Here is a 16,084-nt window from a genome sequence, read left to right as displayed (position 1 = left end):
GATGCCGAAAAGGCCTTTGACAGGGTAGACTGGGGATTTATGTTTAGGTCATTGGAGGTAATGGGAGTCGGGCCAGCAATGCTAAGAAGAATTAAAATCTTATATAACCACCCAGCGGCCTTTGTAAGAGTGAACAACTTGCCCTCTTCCAACTTTACGATGCAGAACGGCACTAGACAGGGCTGCCCGTTGTCCCCACTCCTCTTTGTCCTGGCCCTGGAGCCTCTCCTTAACATAATCAGAAAACACCCTGACATTAGTGGATGTGTAGTAGGGGAGGAAGAGCACAAACTAGCGGCATTTGCCGATGATATTTTATTTTATATTTCAAAGCCCAGAATATCAATCCCCAATCTCCTATCAATTATGGGCCGGTACAGCGCACTAACAAACTTCAAAATTAATATAGAAAAATCTGAAGCTTTAAAGATCAACATAAACAAACTGGAAGCCAACAGGTTAGCTGAGATCTTCCACTTCCCATGGAGGGATAACATTAAGTACCTAGGAGTGAGATTAACGGGTTCCAGGGGGGACCTGTATAAGATAAATTATATACCCCTGCTAAATGAAATAAGAACGGAAATAAAAAGAATAGCCCATGGCCATGCCTCTTGGATGGGGCGAATAAACATAGTAAAAATGGTGCTCGCACCTAAAGTATTGTACAAGATGCAAATGCTCCCTATCCCAGTCCCTCGAGAATTTTTTAGGGTCTTGTCAGAGATTATAAATAAATATGTTTGGGGCCACAAGAAACCGAGAATAGCGCACGGGGTGTTATGTAGAGAGAAAACACGTGGGGGTTTAGCTCTCCCGGATTTTAGAAACTACTATAGAGCGATAGTAATAGCACGGGCACTGGAGTGGGGTAAAAGTTTCAATAAAAAAAAATGGGTGAATTTAGAAATAGGGTTAAGCAAGGTATGTTTGAACCAGATGATCTGGAATCCACCACAGTATAGGGAGTTAGGTATAGAAACACACTATATTACACAGCACACACTCAAAGTCTGGGACCAGATTCACCAATTAAATAAGTGGGGCTACAATTCACCATTAATCTATTTAAAGAATAATCCGTTCTTCCCCCCAGGAATGGGGAGCATAGGTGGAAATTGGATTCTTGAGAAGGAAACACAAATAAGGCATATAATAAGTAGGGGGGAATTAAAATCACTGGAAGAATTAAAAGCACAAAGGGAGAGATTAATAATAAATGGGTGGAGGTATAATCAATTAAAACACTTTATCGGCAGTCTCCCAGGCTCCTTAAGGGAGGAGGAGAAATATAGGGGACTAGAGAAATTGGCACTTAGAGAAGAATCAAAGGGGACGGTTTCAAAGGTGTACAAAATTCTGATGAGTAGGGGCGGACAGGATCCGCCCCCCTTCATCAGAAAATGGGAGGAAGACTTGGGATCACTATGTGATGAGGAAACTGAAAAATGCATCTTGGAGGCTACACATACAACAGCCGCAGATATGAAGTCAAGGGAAAGTAACTATAAATGTTTAGCCCGGTGGTACATGACCCCAGCTAGGGTCAGTAGATTCTTCCAGGATAAATCCCCCAGCTGTTGGAGAGGGTGCGGAGGCTTGGGTACAATGGCACACATCTGGTGGGATTGCCCCAAAATCCAAATCTACTGGCAGGAAGTGATAGGATTGATAGAAGGATTAACAGGGAAAAATATTAAAAGGGACCCATGGACTTGTCTGTTTCATGGTCAGGAGGGAGGGAAGAGGAGATACAATTCCTCTCTGACACCAATTTTACTGAATGCAGCAAAAAATGCTATCCCAAGGAAATGGCAAGAAGCAGAACCCCCAAAGATTAAAGACTGGATTACTAAGGTAGATGAAACCTATAGATTAGAGTATATAGAGAAGAAAGAGGACCTAGAGGGGAGCCCAGAGAGAGAGCAAGGGAAATGGTACCCGTGGGGGATCTTTAAAAAAACAGAGAAATATGTGGAGGTAGTCTCAAAATAGTCCTGGGGAGTGGGACAGGGACATTAAGGTGGAGTGGAGAAGTTATGTGTCTGCGGGGGGTGGGGGGGAGGGCGGGGGGAGGGTGGGGGGGGGGTTTGGGGGGAGAGGTAACCCCGGAAGGCGGCGAGGGGAGATATGAAGAGATCTCATAGCGGAAAAAAATAAGACCCTCTTCGCTGGTGGGGGGACCCTTCCCCCTCTGTATTTGTATTTATGGGTATGTATGATATTTTCTTTTTGTATTTTGAAAAATAAATAAAGATTTATAAAAAAAAAAAAAAAAGAGTGGGATTGGTTTCAGGTGCAGAGAGGGTTGGTCTACCGAAGGGGCCCCTCTGACGATTCTGAAGAAAAATGGGAGCTATTCCTACCTGAAGAACATAGGGAGACAGTATTAACTGCCCTACACGACAACCATGGCCACCTAGGGCCCAAGAGGACTTTTCACCTGGTGAGGGACTGGTTCTACTGGCCCTGCATGCAGGCTGAAGTTGAGGACTATTGCCACTCCTGCATCAGTATCCAAAGGAAGACTTTGCCTCACCGAGCTGCCCCAATGGGCCATCTTCAGAGTCAGGGACCCATGGAGCTGGTGTGCATTGACATTCTGTGCTTGGAGCCTGATCTGAGCGGGCAGGAAAATATCCTGGTATAGTGACTGACCATTCCCCTCGGTATGCCAAGGCGTTTTCCACGAGGGACCAACAAACATCCACGGTGGCCAAGATCTTCGCTGAGAAATTCTTTATGCACTATGGTCTGTCCCAATGCATCCACTCTGATCAAGGGAGAGATTTCGAGAGTAGACTCATCAAAAGACTTTTAGACCTGTTGGGCATCAGGAAGTCTAAAACCACTCCGTATCATCCTCAAGGAGATCCTCAGCCAGAGAGATTCAACCAAACCCTCCTGGAAATTCTTGGAACTCTAAGTTCAGAACAAAAGCAGCACTGGAGCACGCATATAGTGGCTATTGTGCATGCTTATAACAGCACCGCCAATGATGCCACAGGTTACTCGCCCTATAGTTTGATGTTCGGACCATAGGCCCGGCTGGCAGTAGAATTGGCCTTCGACACATCCCTCGACCATACCTCAGCAACTTCCCACAGAGGGTATGTGGATCGCCTGCAGAGACGTCTGAAAATTGCTTATGATAAGGCTCAAGCTGCCTCATATGCCCGAGGACAGAGAAACAAAATAAACTTTGACCTCAGGGTACGAGTGCAGGACCTACAGCCGCATGACAAGGTAATGCTGAGAAACCTGTGTGTCCCTGGAAAGCACAAGTTGACTGACCACTGGAAGTCGCAGCCCTATGTCATTTGCAAGCATCTGCCAGGACACCCAGTATATCAAATCCAGCCAGAGGGAAGCACAGGCCCGCTGAAGACTTGGCATCGCAATCATCTGTTGCCTCTGTCAGAAGCAGTTCATGTACCACCACAGCCAGATTTACAGCCCACACCCATGGCCTCTCAAAGATCCCAGCCAGTGACTAGATCTCACTCTGTACCCCTTGCTGAAGATGAAAACAGCAAGGATGAAGAGAAAGATTGTCTGTGGCCGTCTCAAATGAAAGTGCCTGCCACCCCCCTTTTCTTCACCTCCCAAGGTGACTGAGGTGACTCTCAGGCCAGAGGCTCCTGAGTTTGTACCTCAAAGTTTTGAAGTGTTGGAAGACCCTCAATCTTCCCTGCTGACAACAGACCCTTAAGACTTTCCATCCTTCATTGAGGAAGCTGAAGCTGATATGCAGGAAGAAGAAGAGACCAGTGTGCCTGTAACCCTAGAACCTAAAGAACAGCGAGAGCGAAGGGTTATTCACCCGACCTAAAGACTAACATATTATACTTTGGGTGAAAGCTCTGAGGAGGTCGTTCTCATTGTAAAAAGAACTCTTGAAGTAACTGACCCTTCCACCGCAGATTTGGTGGTGGACAATCCCAACTCACTGTCAGGGCTGGGCTCAGCCCTTCCTTCTCTGAGCTGGCCGCTCAGCTGATGGCTAATTGCCAGCTCCTATCTCTCCATAGTTACTCAGCTGTTGATGATATCCTGCTCGTCAGTCCTGCCTACTTAAGCAGTCCAGTCCAGAGGATCTCTGCCTTCGCTTTGGTCAACATCACAGAAACGATCTCCTGCGATCCTGTTCAAGACTTGCTTTGCTGACATCCCTTTCCCGCTCCAGATCCTGCTTGCTGTTCCACTACATTGATCCCTGACTTCTGGCTTGGCTGACTATCCGTTCCGGTTACTGAACTTTGGCTATGTTTTGACTACATTTGTTCTTTTTACTTTTATTATTAAACAAGTGTGATTTACTGTACTTCTGTCTCGGCCTGATTTCTTGGTTTTTGACACTCACCCCCTGGCACATCTAACTGGGCCATTCCAGTTAAGGTGGCCTGTAGGCAGGACAACTTCCCCTCCTATGCTAATTGGTGGGATGTTCCTCTACCAGGGTTTTTTGCAAATGTAAATTGTATGCTTTCCTGTGCACACTAACCTGTTTTTTTCATGTGTATATCAAAAGCATGTAACAGGTCATAGACTCTTTACCTCCTTTGGCGGACCAAAGGTTCTTTGGTGGGGGGAGTGTGTAGCAGGGGCTACTCTATCACCTGTGGTCCCGCACCTCCCACCATTCCCGCCAGCGACTGCCGGATTGAATAGACACCGACACAGGCACTCACTGAGGGAGAGCACGCTTGTCAGTCCCTGTGGGGGATTTCTCCCCCTTCCTCTCCTCTTCCTGTGTCCATATTGGCAGGGAGAGGGAGCCAATCAAGCAGCAGCAGAGGACCACAGGACTTGAAGTCTCATCACAATACAGCCCCATTGATTTCTACAGGGGGTGGAACTACCAAGGCCAGCCTGCTTTGCAAGAAGGGGGGCTATCTAAAGACTTAAGCTTGTTGGTCTGAGGAGAGATCACCATGAGGCAGGGAGGTGAACGGAGGTGTGAGGAGAGACTACAGGCACCCGCAGAAGAACCATCCAAAGACAGTTCCAGAGACCATCCAGAGACGGTTGAAGATGGATGTACCTTCTGTACCACCTAATATCTCTATTTTGATGTGGAATATCTCTGAAATTATGTGAGATCTAACGTCAAAACCACTTGATCTTACCGGATCTAATGAATATCTATTAGCCTGAATTATTTTTGACCAGAACATTTGATAAGGGGGGCTAACCCGTCCATATGTACCACCTAATATCTCTATTTCGATGTGGAATATCTCTGAAATGATTTGAGATCTAACGTTAAAAACACTTGATCTTACCGGATCTAATGAATATCTATTAGCCTGAATGATTTTTGGGCAAAAAATTTGATAAGGGGGGGCTAGCCCCCTTCATTAATCACTTAATAAGTCTTTAATTATGTGAGATCTAATGTTAAAACCACTTGATCTTACTGGATCTAACAGATAGCTTCCAAAATAGCTGTTTGGTCATTTTTTTGATAAGGGGGGCTGATGACGGGTTAGCCCCCCAGCAAATAACTGTTAATATTGCTTATTCTGTGTGAGATCTAACACAAACAACGGTTGATCTAACCTGATCTAACAAACTGCATAAGATTTTTTCAAAAATTTTGATATGGGGGCTAACCCGACAGAGGTAAACGGAGTACCCGGAGAACATGCAAACTCCAGGCAGATGGTGTTGTGGTCGGGATTTGAACTAGTGACCCTTTTTGCTGCTAGGTGAAAGTGCTAACCACTACACCACTGTGCTGCCCCAAGTAACAGAATATGTATCCAGGTCATGCAAAGCATTCTCATCATAGGGACCGACTTACTTCAATCAGTGGCTTTAGCCCAGATTGCTGACTTAGACTATCAAATCCAACAAACTAAAAATGTTTTTTTTAATACAAATTGCTCATATGAACCTCTTATTAGCCTTTAGTGAACCCTTATTATACCTAATAAATACCTTGTTTGCACTTTAATTTTTTATATTGTAGCTTACCAGTACTTATCAATGGTTGTATTGTTTTTTTGTTAACTTTTTTATTTATTTTCCACCCAGTGATCCTGCCAGCAAGTCTATTATTTTTATAACTTACTTTACCAGACCAAGCTGTCCAACAAACGTAGCAGTTGGAGGGATGAGACAAACCATTTGCCACTGACAGGGGTGCTTACAATGAACAGCTTTTATTTTTTTTAATGTAAAATATTTACCCTAAGGCTGGGTTCACACTGGAACCCGCTGCGGATCGCACAGGAGCGCTGTGTGTGCCTGTTCCCCATTTCAGGGATGAGTCAGGGCCAAATCTATGCCTGAATTCGGCCCTGAAATGGAGCCAAAGACAAAGACGCACAGCATTTCTGTGCAGTGCGCTCCGCAGCCGCAACAGAGATATGTGAACCGGCTCCAAAGAGAGCCAGCCACATTCTCCTGTTATACGAATTGGATGCGGGGAAATTCGCATCTAATTCGCATAGCTGTGAACCCGGCCTAAAAGAAAAATGTTGTTGTAACTACATTTGCTTTAATTTGTTAGTCAAGTCCATCTAAATCAGCCTATGTATCTAACACTACCCTCCCCGACTGACAATGCTGTTCAAGGGTGTCTCTGCTGCTCCTCCATCCAGAGTGGAGACACCCTAACATGGGAGGTGTGTTACTGGCAGGATCAACAAGAAAAAATAAAGGGAAAAAAGCCTGATATAACCAGTGCAGCCATCACAAGATCAGTAAGCTGCAATATATAATTTTTTTTTTTTTTTTTTAATTTAATACCTCTTTATGTTTTCTGTTAAATGAAAAGACATCACAGTCAGCCTTGTGAATTCTCAAAGCATTTCATGGACTGTGTGTCCATTTCTTCAGAAGATAAGTGGAGGTAAAATTCCCAAATAACAACAACACATTTTTATGGTCAGTTGTGACATCTCATACAAAATAACTTAAATGACACACTACATCATTTACACATTGTGATAATGCATATTATTTACATATCCATTAAAATCACAGCTTTGTCCAATCACAGGAAGCCAACCCAACACCAATTATTCAAAGGAAACCACAAAGGGCACATTGGAAGCCGGTCTATATCCTTCAACTACAACAAATATGTAAGGAAAGTAAAGATGATTGTAACTCTAAAACAATTCCACCCTATGTTGGGTAGGAAGAGACACCATACTCCACCATCCCATATACCCATCACAGTATGGGAAACACTGACTATATATACACACTATAGTGCCAAAAGCATTGGGACACCCCTCCAAATCATTGGATTCAAGTGTTCCTATCACCTCTATGGCCACAGGTGTATAACATCGTAAATTTAGGCATGCAGATCACTTCTAAGAACATTTGTGAAAGGATGGGTCACTCTCAGGGGCTCAGTGACTTCAAGCGTGGTACCGTGATTGGTTGCCACCTGTGCAATAAGTCAGTCCGTGAAATTTCCTTGCTACTAAATATTCCAAGTTCAACTGGCCCCTTTCACACATGTGTGACTTGTCCTGCTACTTGGGAATGCGAAGTCACATGACAAGTCGTACCCCATGATTTCCAATGAGTACCATTCATATCTGTGTGACTTCAAGTCACACCGACTTCAAAGTAGTCCCTGTACTACTTTGATCCGACTTTGATGTGAGCTGAGGTACATAGACGTCAAGTTTACACAGGCATTCCCTAAAATTGTGTCAAAATTGTGGTAAAACCACCCGGCAGTGTGACAGGGGCCTTATTGATATTATAACAAAGTGGAAACAATTAGGAAAACCAGCAACTCAGCCATGAAGTGTTAGGCCACGTAAAATGACAGAGCGTGGTCAGCGCATGCCGAAGCGCACATTGCACAGAAGTCACCAACTGTCTGCAGAGTCAATATGTACAGACCTCCAAACTAAACTGTGGCCTTCAGATTAGCACAACAACAGTGTGTAGAGAGATCTTCATGGAATGGGTCTACACGGCCGAGCAACTGCATCCAAGTCTTACACCAAGTGCAATACAAAGCAATGGATGGAGTGGTGTAAAGCTCACCGCCACTGGACTCTAGAGCAGTGGAGACGAGTTCTCTGGAGTGATGAATCAGCTTCTCTGTCTGGCAATCTGATGAACTTGTCCGGGTTTGGCGGTTTCCAGGATGAACGGTACTTGCCTGACTACATTGTGCCAAGTGTAAAATTTGGTGGAGGGGAGATTATGGCGCTAAAATTAAAGTTGCCCGCTTTAACCCCTTGTTTGCTGTACTGCACAAGGTTGCAGGGCACATGCAGAGCGGCCTCATTCACTTGAATGGGTCATGCTTGTCGGGCGCTACACCCACCAGCCATGACAGGGCATATAACTCTTGTTGTGGCTGTGAAATGTGTACACCCCTGGCCAATGTAGCTAAAGGGGGTTGGGGTGGGGGTAGTAAAAACATGTCTATGGGGTTTTACCACCCCCCAAACTGCAAATGTAAATGAACCCCTACTGTTCTGAGCCCCGTATAAGGCTGTGTTCACCTGCATCTGTGACCTTCCTGGCTTAGCTGCACTTTGCCATAGACTTCTATTATATCCTGCAGGAGTGGTACACTTTGTGAAAGCACCAAAACTCCTGCATTCAGAAAATGCACCAAAACCCGCAGGATATAATAGAAGTCTATGGCTAAGTGCAGCAAACCCACAGGAAAGCTGCAGGTACACTGTACTGCACCCATGGTGTGGGTAAACCGCAGTACATCAGTGTGAAGGCAGCCTTATACTATTATGACCAGTGTATTGCTTCACACTGACCTGAAGATCTCTTCTTTCCTGCTGCTGGCACCACTCTGGAGACCACTAGCCGGGATAAGAGGTGGAGTGCAGTTGGTATCACTCCTCATGGGACAGGAGCCGGCACTACAGAGGAGACATCGGATTATGCGGCTCCCTAATACAGATCAACTTTACAAGTAATCCCTCTGCATTGCACTCTGATGCTCTGGGATGACCGGTCAGCAAGCCCAGACTGAGATCTACCAGTCAACTCTCCACGATCTTCTGGTAGATCGCAATCTACAGGTTTCTGACCCCCTGGTTTAATGCATTCCCTGCATTAATGTACTGTATAAAATGCCCCACCAACTGTTATACCCACCTCCTTCCTAAACACCTACCTGACTCCTGTCACCACTCCAGTGCTGACCCAGCTGCAGTACTTCTCTTCTCACTTCCTGGCCTATGTATCTATGTACCTTTCTACAACAGGTACATAGATCTGTCACCTCAACCAACATTTGTTGTGCGGAGGAAGGTCAGGGATAAATAAGGATGAGCTCAGGCGTGTTCACAACCCGCACATGCAGAGCCCGCCAGGAAGTCGGCACTGCACAGCGCTAATCACAGGCAGTGAGACATTTCCCGATCTCTGCAGCCGCAGATCTGGAAAATATCTCACTGTCTGTGATTAGCGCTGTGCAGTGCCGACTTCCTGGTGGGCTCTGCATGTGCGGGTTGTGAACACGCCTGAGCTCATCCTTAATTATAAAGTGTTTCTTAGACACTCCCTGTGAATTCTCCTGAATGTTTATTTTTCTTATAGCCAGAGGGGAAGAATGTAAAAAAGTAATAAATGCAAAATAAAGATAAAAAGGTTCGATCAGAGCCTGATTGAGGATAATGTCAGGGTCAAAAAATGTAGGTAGGATTAAAAAAAAGTTGTGTGTGTCAGTGTTCTCAGATAGGATAAAAAAGCAAATTACATCCTAGATTTTATGTCCCTACTATATATACAAACTGCAAATAAATGACACTTTTGTGCTCTCACCATGAATATCCGATGTAGGAATATTTATTTTGGAGGTTTTTGTGGTCATGGTAACCGCAAAAAATATATACAGTTAAAGTTACAAAAAAAAGTTTTGTTTTACTATTTTCGGTCAGTTTCCCTTTGCTAATAAAGCCTCTTGCACAGGAGTGGAAAAATGCAGCATTTGTAGCTGTGTAGGTTTTTTAAAGAAATCTGAACACAGGTACATTGTTCGTTATGGGACAATCCCCACAGCTGCAAAAAGTGTCGAAATGAAGCAATGTGTTCAGAGCCATAAAAAAGAACTTTATATGTTTGAGTGCAATCATTTCCATAAATGTATACACAAATATATATGAACGTATATACATACATTGAAACACTGGCAGCTAGAAGAGTATGAAGATATCCTTGTTGGGCTCATGTACACTGCAGCTCAAAAAAAGCTGCTTTAAGGCATTTGAGCTTTTATTTCTCTGCCTAAAAGCCTGAAGAAGCTTGTGCTTTTTGTGCTCTTTTGTGTGTTTTTATTGCATATTTTGAGGTTTTGTGACTATAAGCATTTTTTTCACAAACCCTCCCCTCAGATAATTTTTTCATTGTTTTTTTCTGCCTTTTCACACTTTTTTGGTCGCTTAGGTTTCTTTTATACTTAAAAGCTTTGAGAGGTCAAAAAACATGAGTTTGGTGGGTTTTTGTTTCTGCCTGTAGTAAGCTCATATGCCTGTAAACTCCTGAAAGAGCCATAGTGTGTATAGTGTGTATAGTGTGTATGGACACATTGGCTAACATGGAGGGGAGTTTCCAGGCAGAGAAAAATTAGAGCTCAAAAAAGCTCAAAAGCCTGTAGGAGCCGCTTGTTTGAGATGTAGTGTGCATGATCAATAAGTATGTACATGCAAATGAACATTTATACACCTGTACATGTGTATACTTAAGGCTTTTACGTTTTTATTCAGAAACTTTTTGCCAACAAGATCCTGCATATAAACATCAGTAAATGATTACATTGGTGTGCAAGAGGCCCCCAAAAATATCAGAGAAATCTATTACCATTTTATCCTGAAAAAAACAAAATAGAATTCTCCAAGATACAGTAAGTAGTTGTGATGATAATGTATGTTCAGTTTTACTAACACATGTCAAAGTTACAAAACTGTGTTCAGGCATTAAGGGGTTAATATCACCCTAAATATTTATAATTTAGATCACACACATGAGACTGAACACAGCGCCCCCTCCAGGATGAGATCTATAAGAGGAAATAGGTGTGATGAGTGAGAAGGTGAAATGTATTGTCAGCTGATACATTGTAATGTCTTCTGACCCCCTGACCTCTCCGTCCATCATCAGCTCCGTACACAAGATCAATAAAGATCCTTCAGAGCCTGGAGAGCCGTATTGTCATCTTCACACAGACAGGACATGGTTGTCACTTCCACAATACTTCTACCTTTATCACTAAACATTGATTTCTACCATTCTATACAACACTTGGAGGAAATCCCCCCCACTGACAAGATGTCATCTATATTGTCCTCTACTTACCACACTCCACCCCTGACACCCCCAGAATAATCAGGATGAGGGGGATCATCATCTTCATATTCCCCGCTGTCCTCTATAGAGAGACCCCAAAACACGACAACCTTCCACTTCACCCAGATCAGGACAGTCTGTGTACAGGAAGGCGGAACTCTGTGCTGATTGGAGGAGGCTTCCTCTCTCTCCAATAGGAAAATGAGGAGATGGAGGATCAGCAGTTACCGGGCAGAATGAGATTACGAAGGTTGGAGATGAGAAGCCACAAAGTGAAAGTGAAACCTGCAGACATTCCACCAATAGAATTCTAGGAATCCAAAGATTGTAAATGTGCAAAACCCCCAATCATCTCCTAATACAGGGCATTGGAGAGATCCACAAGAAATCCCAGAGACCAATCACAGGAGGGATCTCTACTTATTGATCTGAGAACCCTCCGCACCATTCCACACCAGAGAAGGAGTTTACAATCTAATGACCCCCCCACCAGTGTTGCCAACTCCCCATATTTTTACGGGCAGCTCGTAAATGCAGGAGAAAAATGCCAGTAAAAAATGTCTCCAACCGGCTCAGATCATGCACCGTTCCAGAAATTCCCAAGCCGATCTGATCCTGAGTTGACTCTGCATTCGGGTGGCGCCGGTGGGCAGTGCTCAGCCTGCACTCATAGTGCATAGCTCCCAACAGTCCCTGATTTCAAGGAATTGTCCCAGATTTGGAACAAAGTCCCTCTGTCCATCTTTCCTCCTTATTTGTCCCTCATTTTGCTCTGATCTATATAGTTGTATATAAAAAGCACTATTTATCTATTAAAAAAACCTGTTTCCCAGTGCTAAACCTTCTCAATTTCAAAATTGCTGCATTTGTAAATGTCAAAACCCAATATAAAGGAATAATAGTGGTAAAAAACTTAACTAAACTTTTTTTGTATAATTCTCCTTTAATGGGGTGTGGCAGGGGGTTTGTCCTATATCTTCATACTTTTGCTAATAGGTGTCCCTCGTTCATCTCAAAAAGTTGGGAGGTATGACAGTGGTCTAGTTGGACTTCACCTCTCTACCTGAGCGGCACCTAAATGTTTTTTTTGGGTCACTGTGAAGCAAAGTATCATGATCATGGCATGTGAACACCCATATCTCCTGCCTTTGCAGCTTAATGGGTTGTTTGTTCATCCATGTTTTAAATGGTCACCAACCACTATGCAAATCTGAGACAGGGGCTTTAATATGTTACTAAACCCAGGATGCTGCATTCACTATATCTGGTCTCCCACAGAACATGGAAATGCAATAGCTTTAGTACAGGGCTCGACTAGACTAGAATTAGCGACCTGGCGCCTGGGGCGGCACAGCTGGGGTATCCTGTGTCCGTTCAACACCCTCTGGTGGTGGCTGTTGGTATGACAAGACATCCACCAATGCTAATGGAGCTTCCCCTACCTGTTTTCACTGCCCGCTCATCTCCTTCCCTTTACTTAGAACCCCCAAACATTATATAATTTTTTTTATTCTAACACCCTAGAGAATAAAATGGCGGTCATTGCAATACTTTCTGTCACACCGTATTTGCGCAGCGGACTTACAAGCGCACTTTTTTGGGAAAAAAATACTTTTTTTAATTAAAAAATAAGAAAACAGTAAATTTAGCCCAATTTTTTTTATATTGTGAAAGATAATGTTACGCCGAGTAAATTGATTCCCAACATGTCATGCTTCAAAATTTCATCCTCTCGTGGAATGGCGACAAACTTTTACCCTTTAAAATCTCCATAGGCGACGTTTAAAAATTTCTACAGGTTGCATGTTTTGAGTTACAGAGGAGGTCTAGGACTAGAATTATTGTTCTCGCTCTAACGATCGTGGCGATACCTCACATGTGGTTTAAACACCGCTTTCATATGCGGGCGCTACTCACATATGCGTTCGCTTCTGCAAGCGAGCTCGGCGGGGCGGGGCGCGTTTAAAAAAATTATTTTTTTTTCTTATATATTTTACTTTTTATTTTTACACTGTTTAAAAAAAAATTGTGTCACTTTTATTTCTATTACAAGGGATGGGGCACATTTAAATTTTTTTTTCTTATTTATTTTAACTTTTATTTTTTCACTGTTCTTTTTAAAAAAAAAGTCACTTTTACCCTCTTTCCCCGAAAATAAGACCTAGCGTGATTGTCCATGATGGCTGCAATATAAGCCCTACCCCCCAAATAAGCCCTAGTTAAAGTCCTTGTAGGTCTTATTTTCAGGGTAGGGCTTATTTTTGGGGAAACAGGGTAGGGCTTATTTAGGGGGTAGGGCTTATATTGCAGCCATCACCGACAATCACGCTAGGTCTTATTTTCGGGGAAACAGGGTATTCCTATTACAAGGAATGTAAAAATCCCTTGTAATAGAAAAAAGCATGACAGGACCTCTTAAATATAGGATCTGGGGTCAAAAAGACCACTGATCTCATATTTACACTAAAATGCATTAAAAAAAAAAAAAAATTGTCATTTGAAAAAAAAATAATAAAATGTCCCTTTAAGAGCTATGGGTGGAAGTGACGATTTGACGTCGCTTCTGCCCTGCAATGACTTGGAGATGGGCGGGGGGGCCATCTTCCTCTCACTCGTCTCCATGTCAGGCCGGGGACAGATCCGGATCGCCTCCGCCGTTACCGACGGCCACGGTAAGCGGTGAAGGGCACCGGAGCGCGGTGGTAGGGGAGGCCCTCTCCTGCCCCCGATAAAAGTGATCTCGCTGCGAATCTGCTGCAGAGACCACTTTTATCTGAAAGAGAACCGCCGGCTCTTGAAGAAGATACCGGGGTTATGGTAGCTAGCAGCTACCATAACAACGGTATTTCTCTTCAAAGACAGGACATATATAGTCGTCCTGCGGGAAGGAAGTGGTTAATTAAAATGAATTTATTATTTGTCATCTCCCTGCTTGGCCCCTTTCACACGGGCTGTCTGATCAGGTTCACCTGTCAGTTTTTCAGGCAGACCTGATTGGATCCTTAGCGGGAATATGGTGGTCTTGTGTCCCTGCATGGCAGGAAATAAAAGCAGTCACATTCGTTCTAGTCGTCTCTGTGTAAATTTAAGATTGGTTAATTTTTATATTGAAAATAAAGCTTTGTCGGTCGTTTAAAAAAAAAAAAAAAACCTGGCTCCTAACTTTTCTAGCTGGCTCCTAGATTCCAAGCAAATTTGTCAAGCCCTGCAATACACAATATTATTATTATTATACAAGATTTATATAGCGCCGACAGTTTACGCAGCGCTTTACAACATTAGGGCAGACAGTACAAGTACAATACAATTCAATACAGGAGGAATCAGAGGGCCCTGCTTATTAGAGCTTACAATCTAGGAGGGAGGGTCAAGTGATACAAAAGGGTAATAGCTGTGGGGGATGAGCTAATGGAGAAAATATACAGTGCACTCCCACATATACACATGTATATAGACACAGTACGCAATATACAGAGCGCTCCCACATATACACATGTATATAGACACAGTACACAATATACAGTGCACTCCCACATATACACATGTATATAGACACAGTACGCAATATACAGAGCGCTCCCACATATACACATGTATATAGACACAGTACGCAATATACAGAGCGCTCCCACATATACACATGTATATAGACACAGTACACAATATACAGTGCACTCCCACATATACACATGTATATAGACACAGTACGCAATATACAGAGCGCTCCCACATATACACATGTATATAGACACAGTACGCAATATACAGAGCGCTCCCACATATACACATGTACATAGACACAATACACAATATACAGAGTGCTCCCACACATACACATTTACATAGACACAGTACACAGTTTCCTCCCACATTCCAAAGACATGCTGGTAGGTTAATTGTCTCCAGTGTATATTGGCCTTTGTATGTTTGTGGACTTGATGGATTTGTGTCTTTTTTTCAACCTCACGTACTATATGTAACTAAGTGTATGTATTAAAGCGGAGTTCCACCCAAAAATGGAACTTCCACTTTAGGTGGTGGTGACCCTCTGACATGCCACATTTGGCATGTCATTTTTTTGGAGGAGGGGAGCGGGTACCCAGTTTTTACAGGCATCCAGTTCCCACTTCCTCCGCTGGCAACGGCGCGCCAGAAGGAAGATCACCTCTCCCCCCTCCCTCCCTTCAATCTTCTGGGACATGTCACAGGTCACGGAAGATTGCCCAGCCAATCACAGTGAGCAGCGTGGCTCGAGCATGCACAGTGCGCACCCAGTTGTGAAGCCACAGCCAGGCACCCACAGTTAGAATGCCGGCACCACAGGGAGGAGGGGGAGAGGATCGAGGCTCATTCCCCCGCATCGCTGGACCGTGGGACAGGTGAGTGTCTGATTATTAAAAGTCAGCAGCTGCACTTTTTGTAGCTGCTGACATTTAAATGGGTGGAACTCCGCTTCAATGTGAGTTAGGGACCTTAGACTGTAAGCTACTTAAGGGCAGGGACTGATGTGAATGTACAATATATATGTAAAGCGACAGCACTATATAAGTACCTGAATTAAATAAATAAATATACATGTACATAGACAGCTGCTATTTGTGTTCTCTCTTCTTCATGTATTAGATCACTTTCCTCCATTGTTTAGTGTGCACAGCGCCACCTGTTGGAGAGACTGTGTAAAGACAGACATGTGATTCCTGAGAAGTCGCATGACTTCACATGACAGTGGAGCGCTGCCATCAACCTGTTGAGGACAGAAGTCTTGTGCTGCCACCTACTGATCTAATAT

At 43.7% G+C, this 16,084-nt stretch overlaps 1 protein-coding gene across 1 annotated transcript in view; it reads right to left on the bottom strand.

Annotated features, from left to right (window-relative positions):
* The window catches only part of LOC141107544 (class I histocompatibility antigen, F10 alpha chain-like), a 154,532-nt gene extending 143,077 nt beyond the window's left edge, over positions 1-11,455 (bottom strand). Inside the window, exon 1 of the mRNA XM_073598354.1 lies at positions 11,305-11,455. Coding sequence (XP_073454455.1) covers positions 11,305-11,362 — 58 coding nt within the window. The 5' untranslated portion in view covers positions 11,363-11,455. The remainder of the gene's footprint in view (positions 1-11,304) is intronic.
* Between the last annotated feature and the right edge of the window lie 4,629 nt (positions 11,456-16,084).

Source organism: Aquarana catesbeiana, linkage group LG09 (assembly GCF_042186555.1).
Source record: "Aquarana catesbeiana isolate 2022-GZ linkage group LG09, ASM4218655v1, whole genome shotgun sequence".
In the NCBI taxonomy this organism is placed as follows: Eukaryota; Metazoa; Chordata; class Amphibia; order Anura; family Ranidae; genus Aquarana; species Aquarana catesbeiana.
Note: the sequence above shows the minus strand (reverse complement) of the source record. Positions and strands in the feature narration are given on the sequence as shown.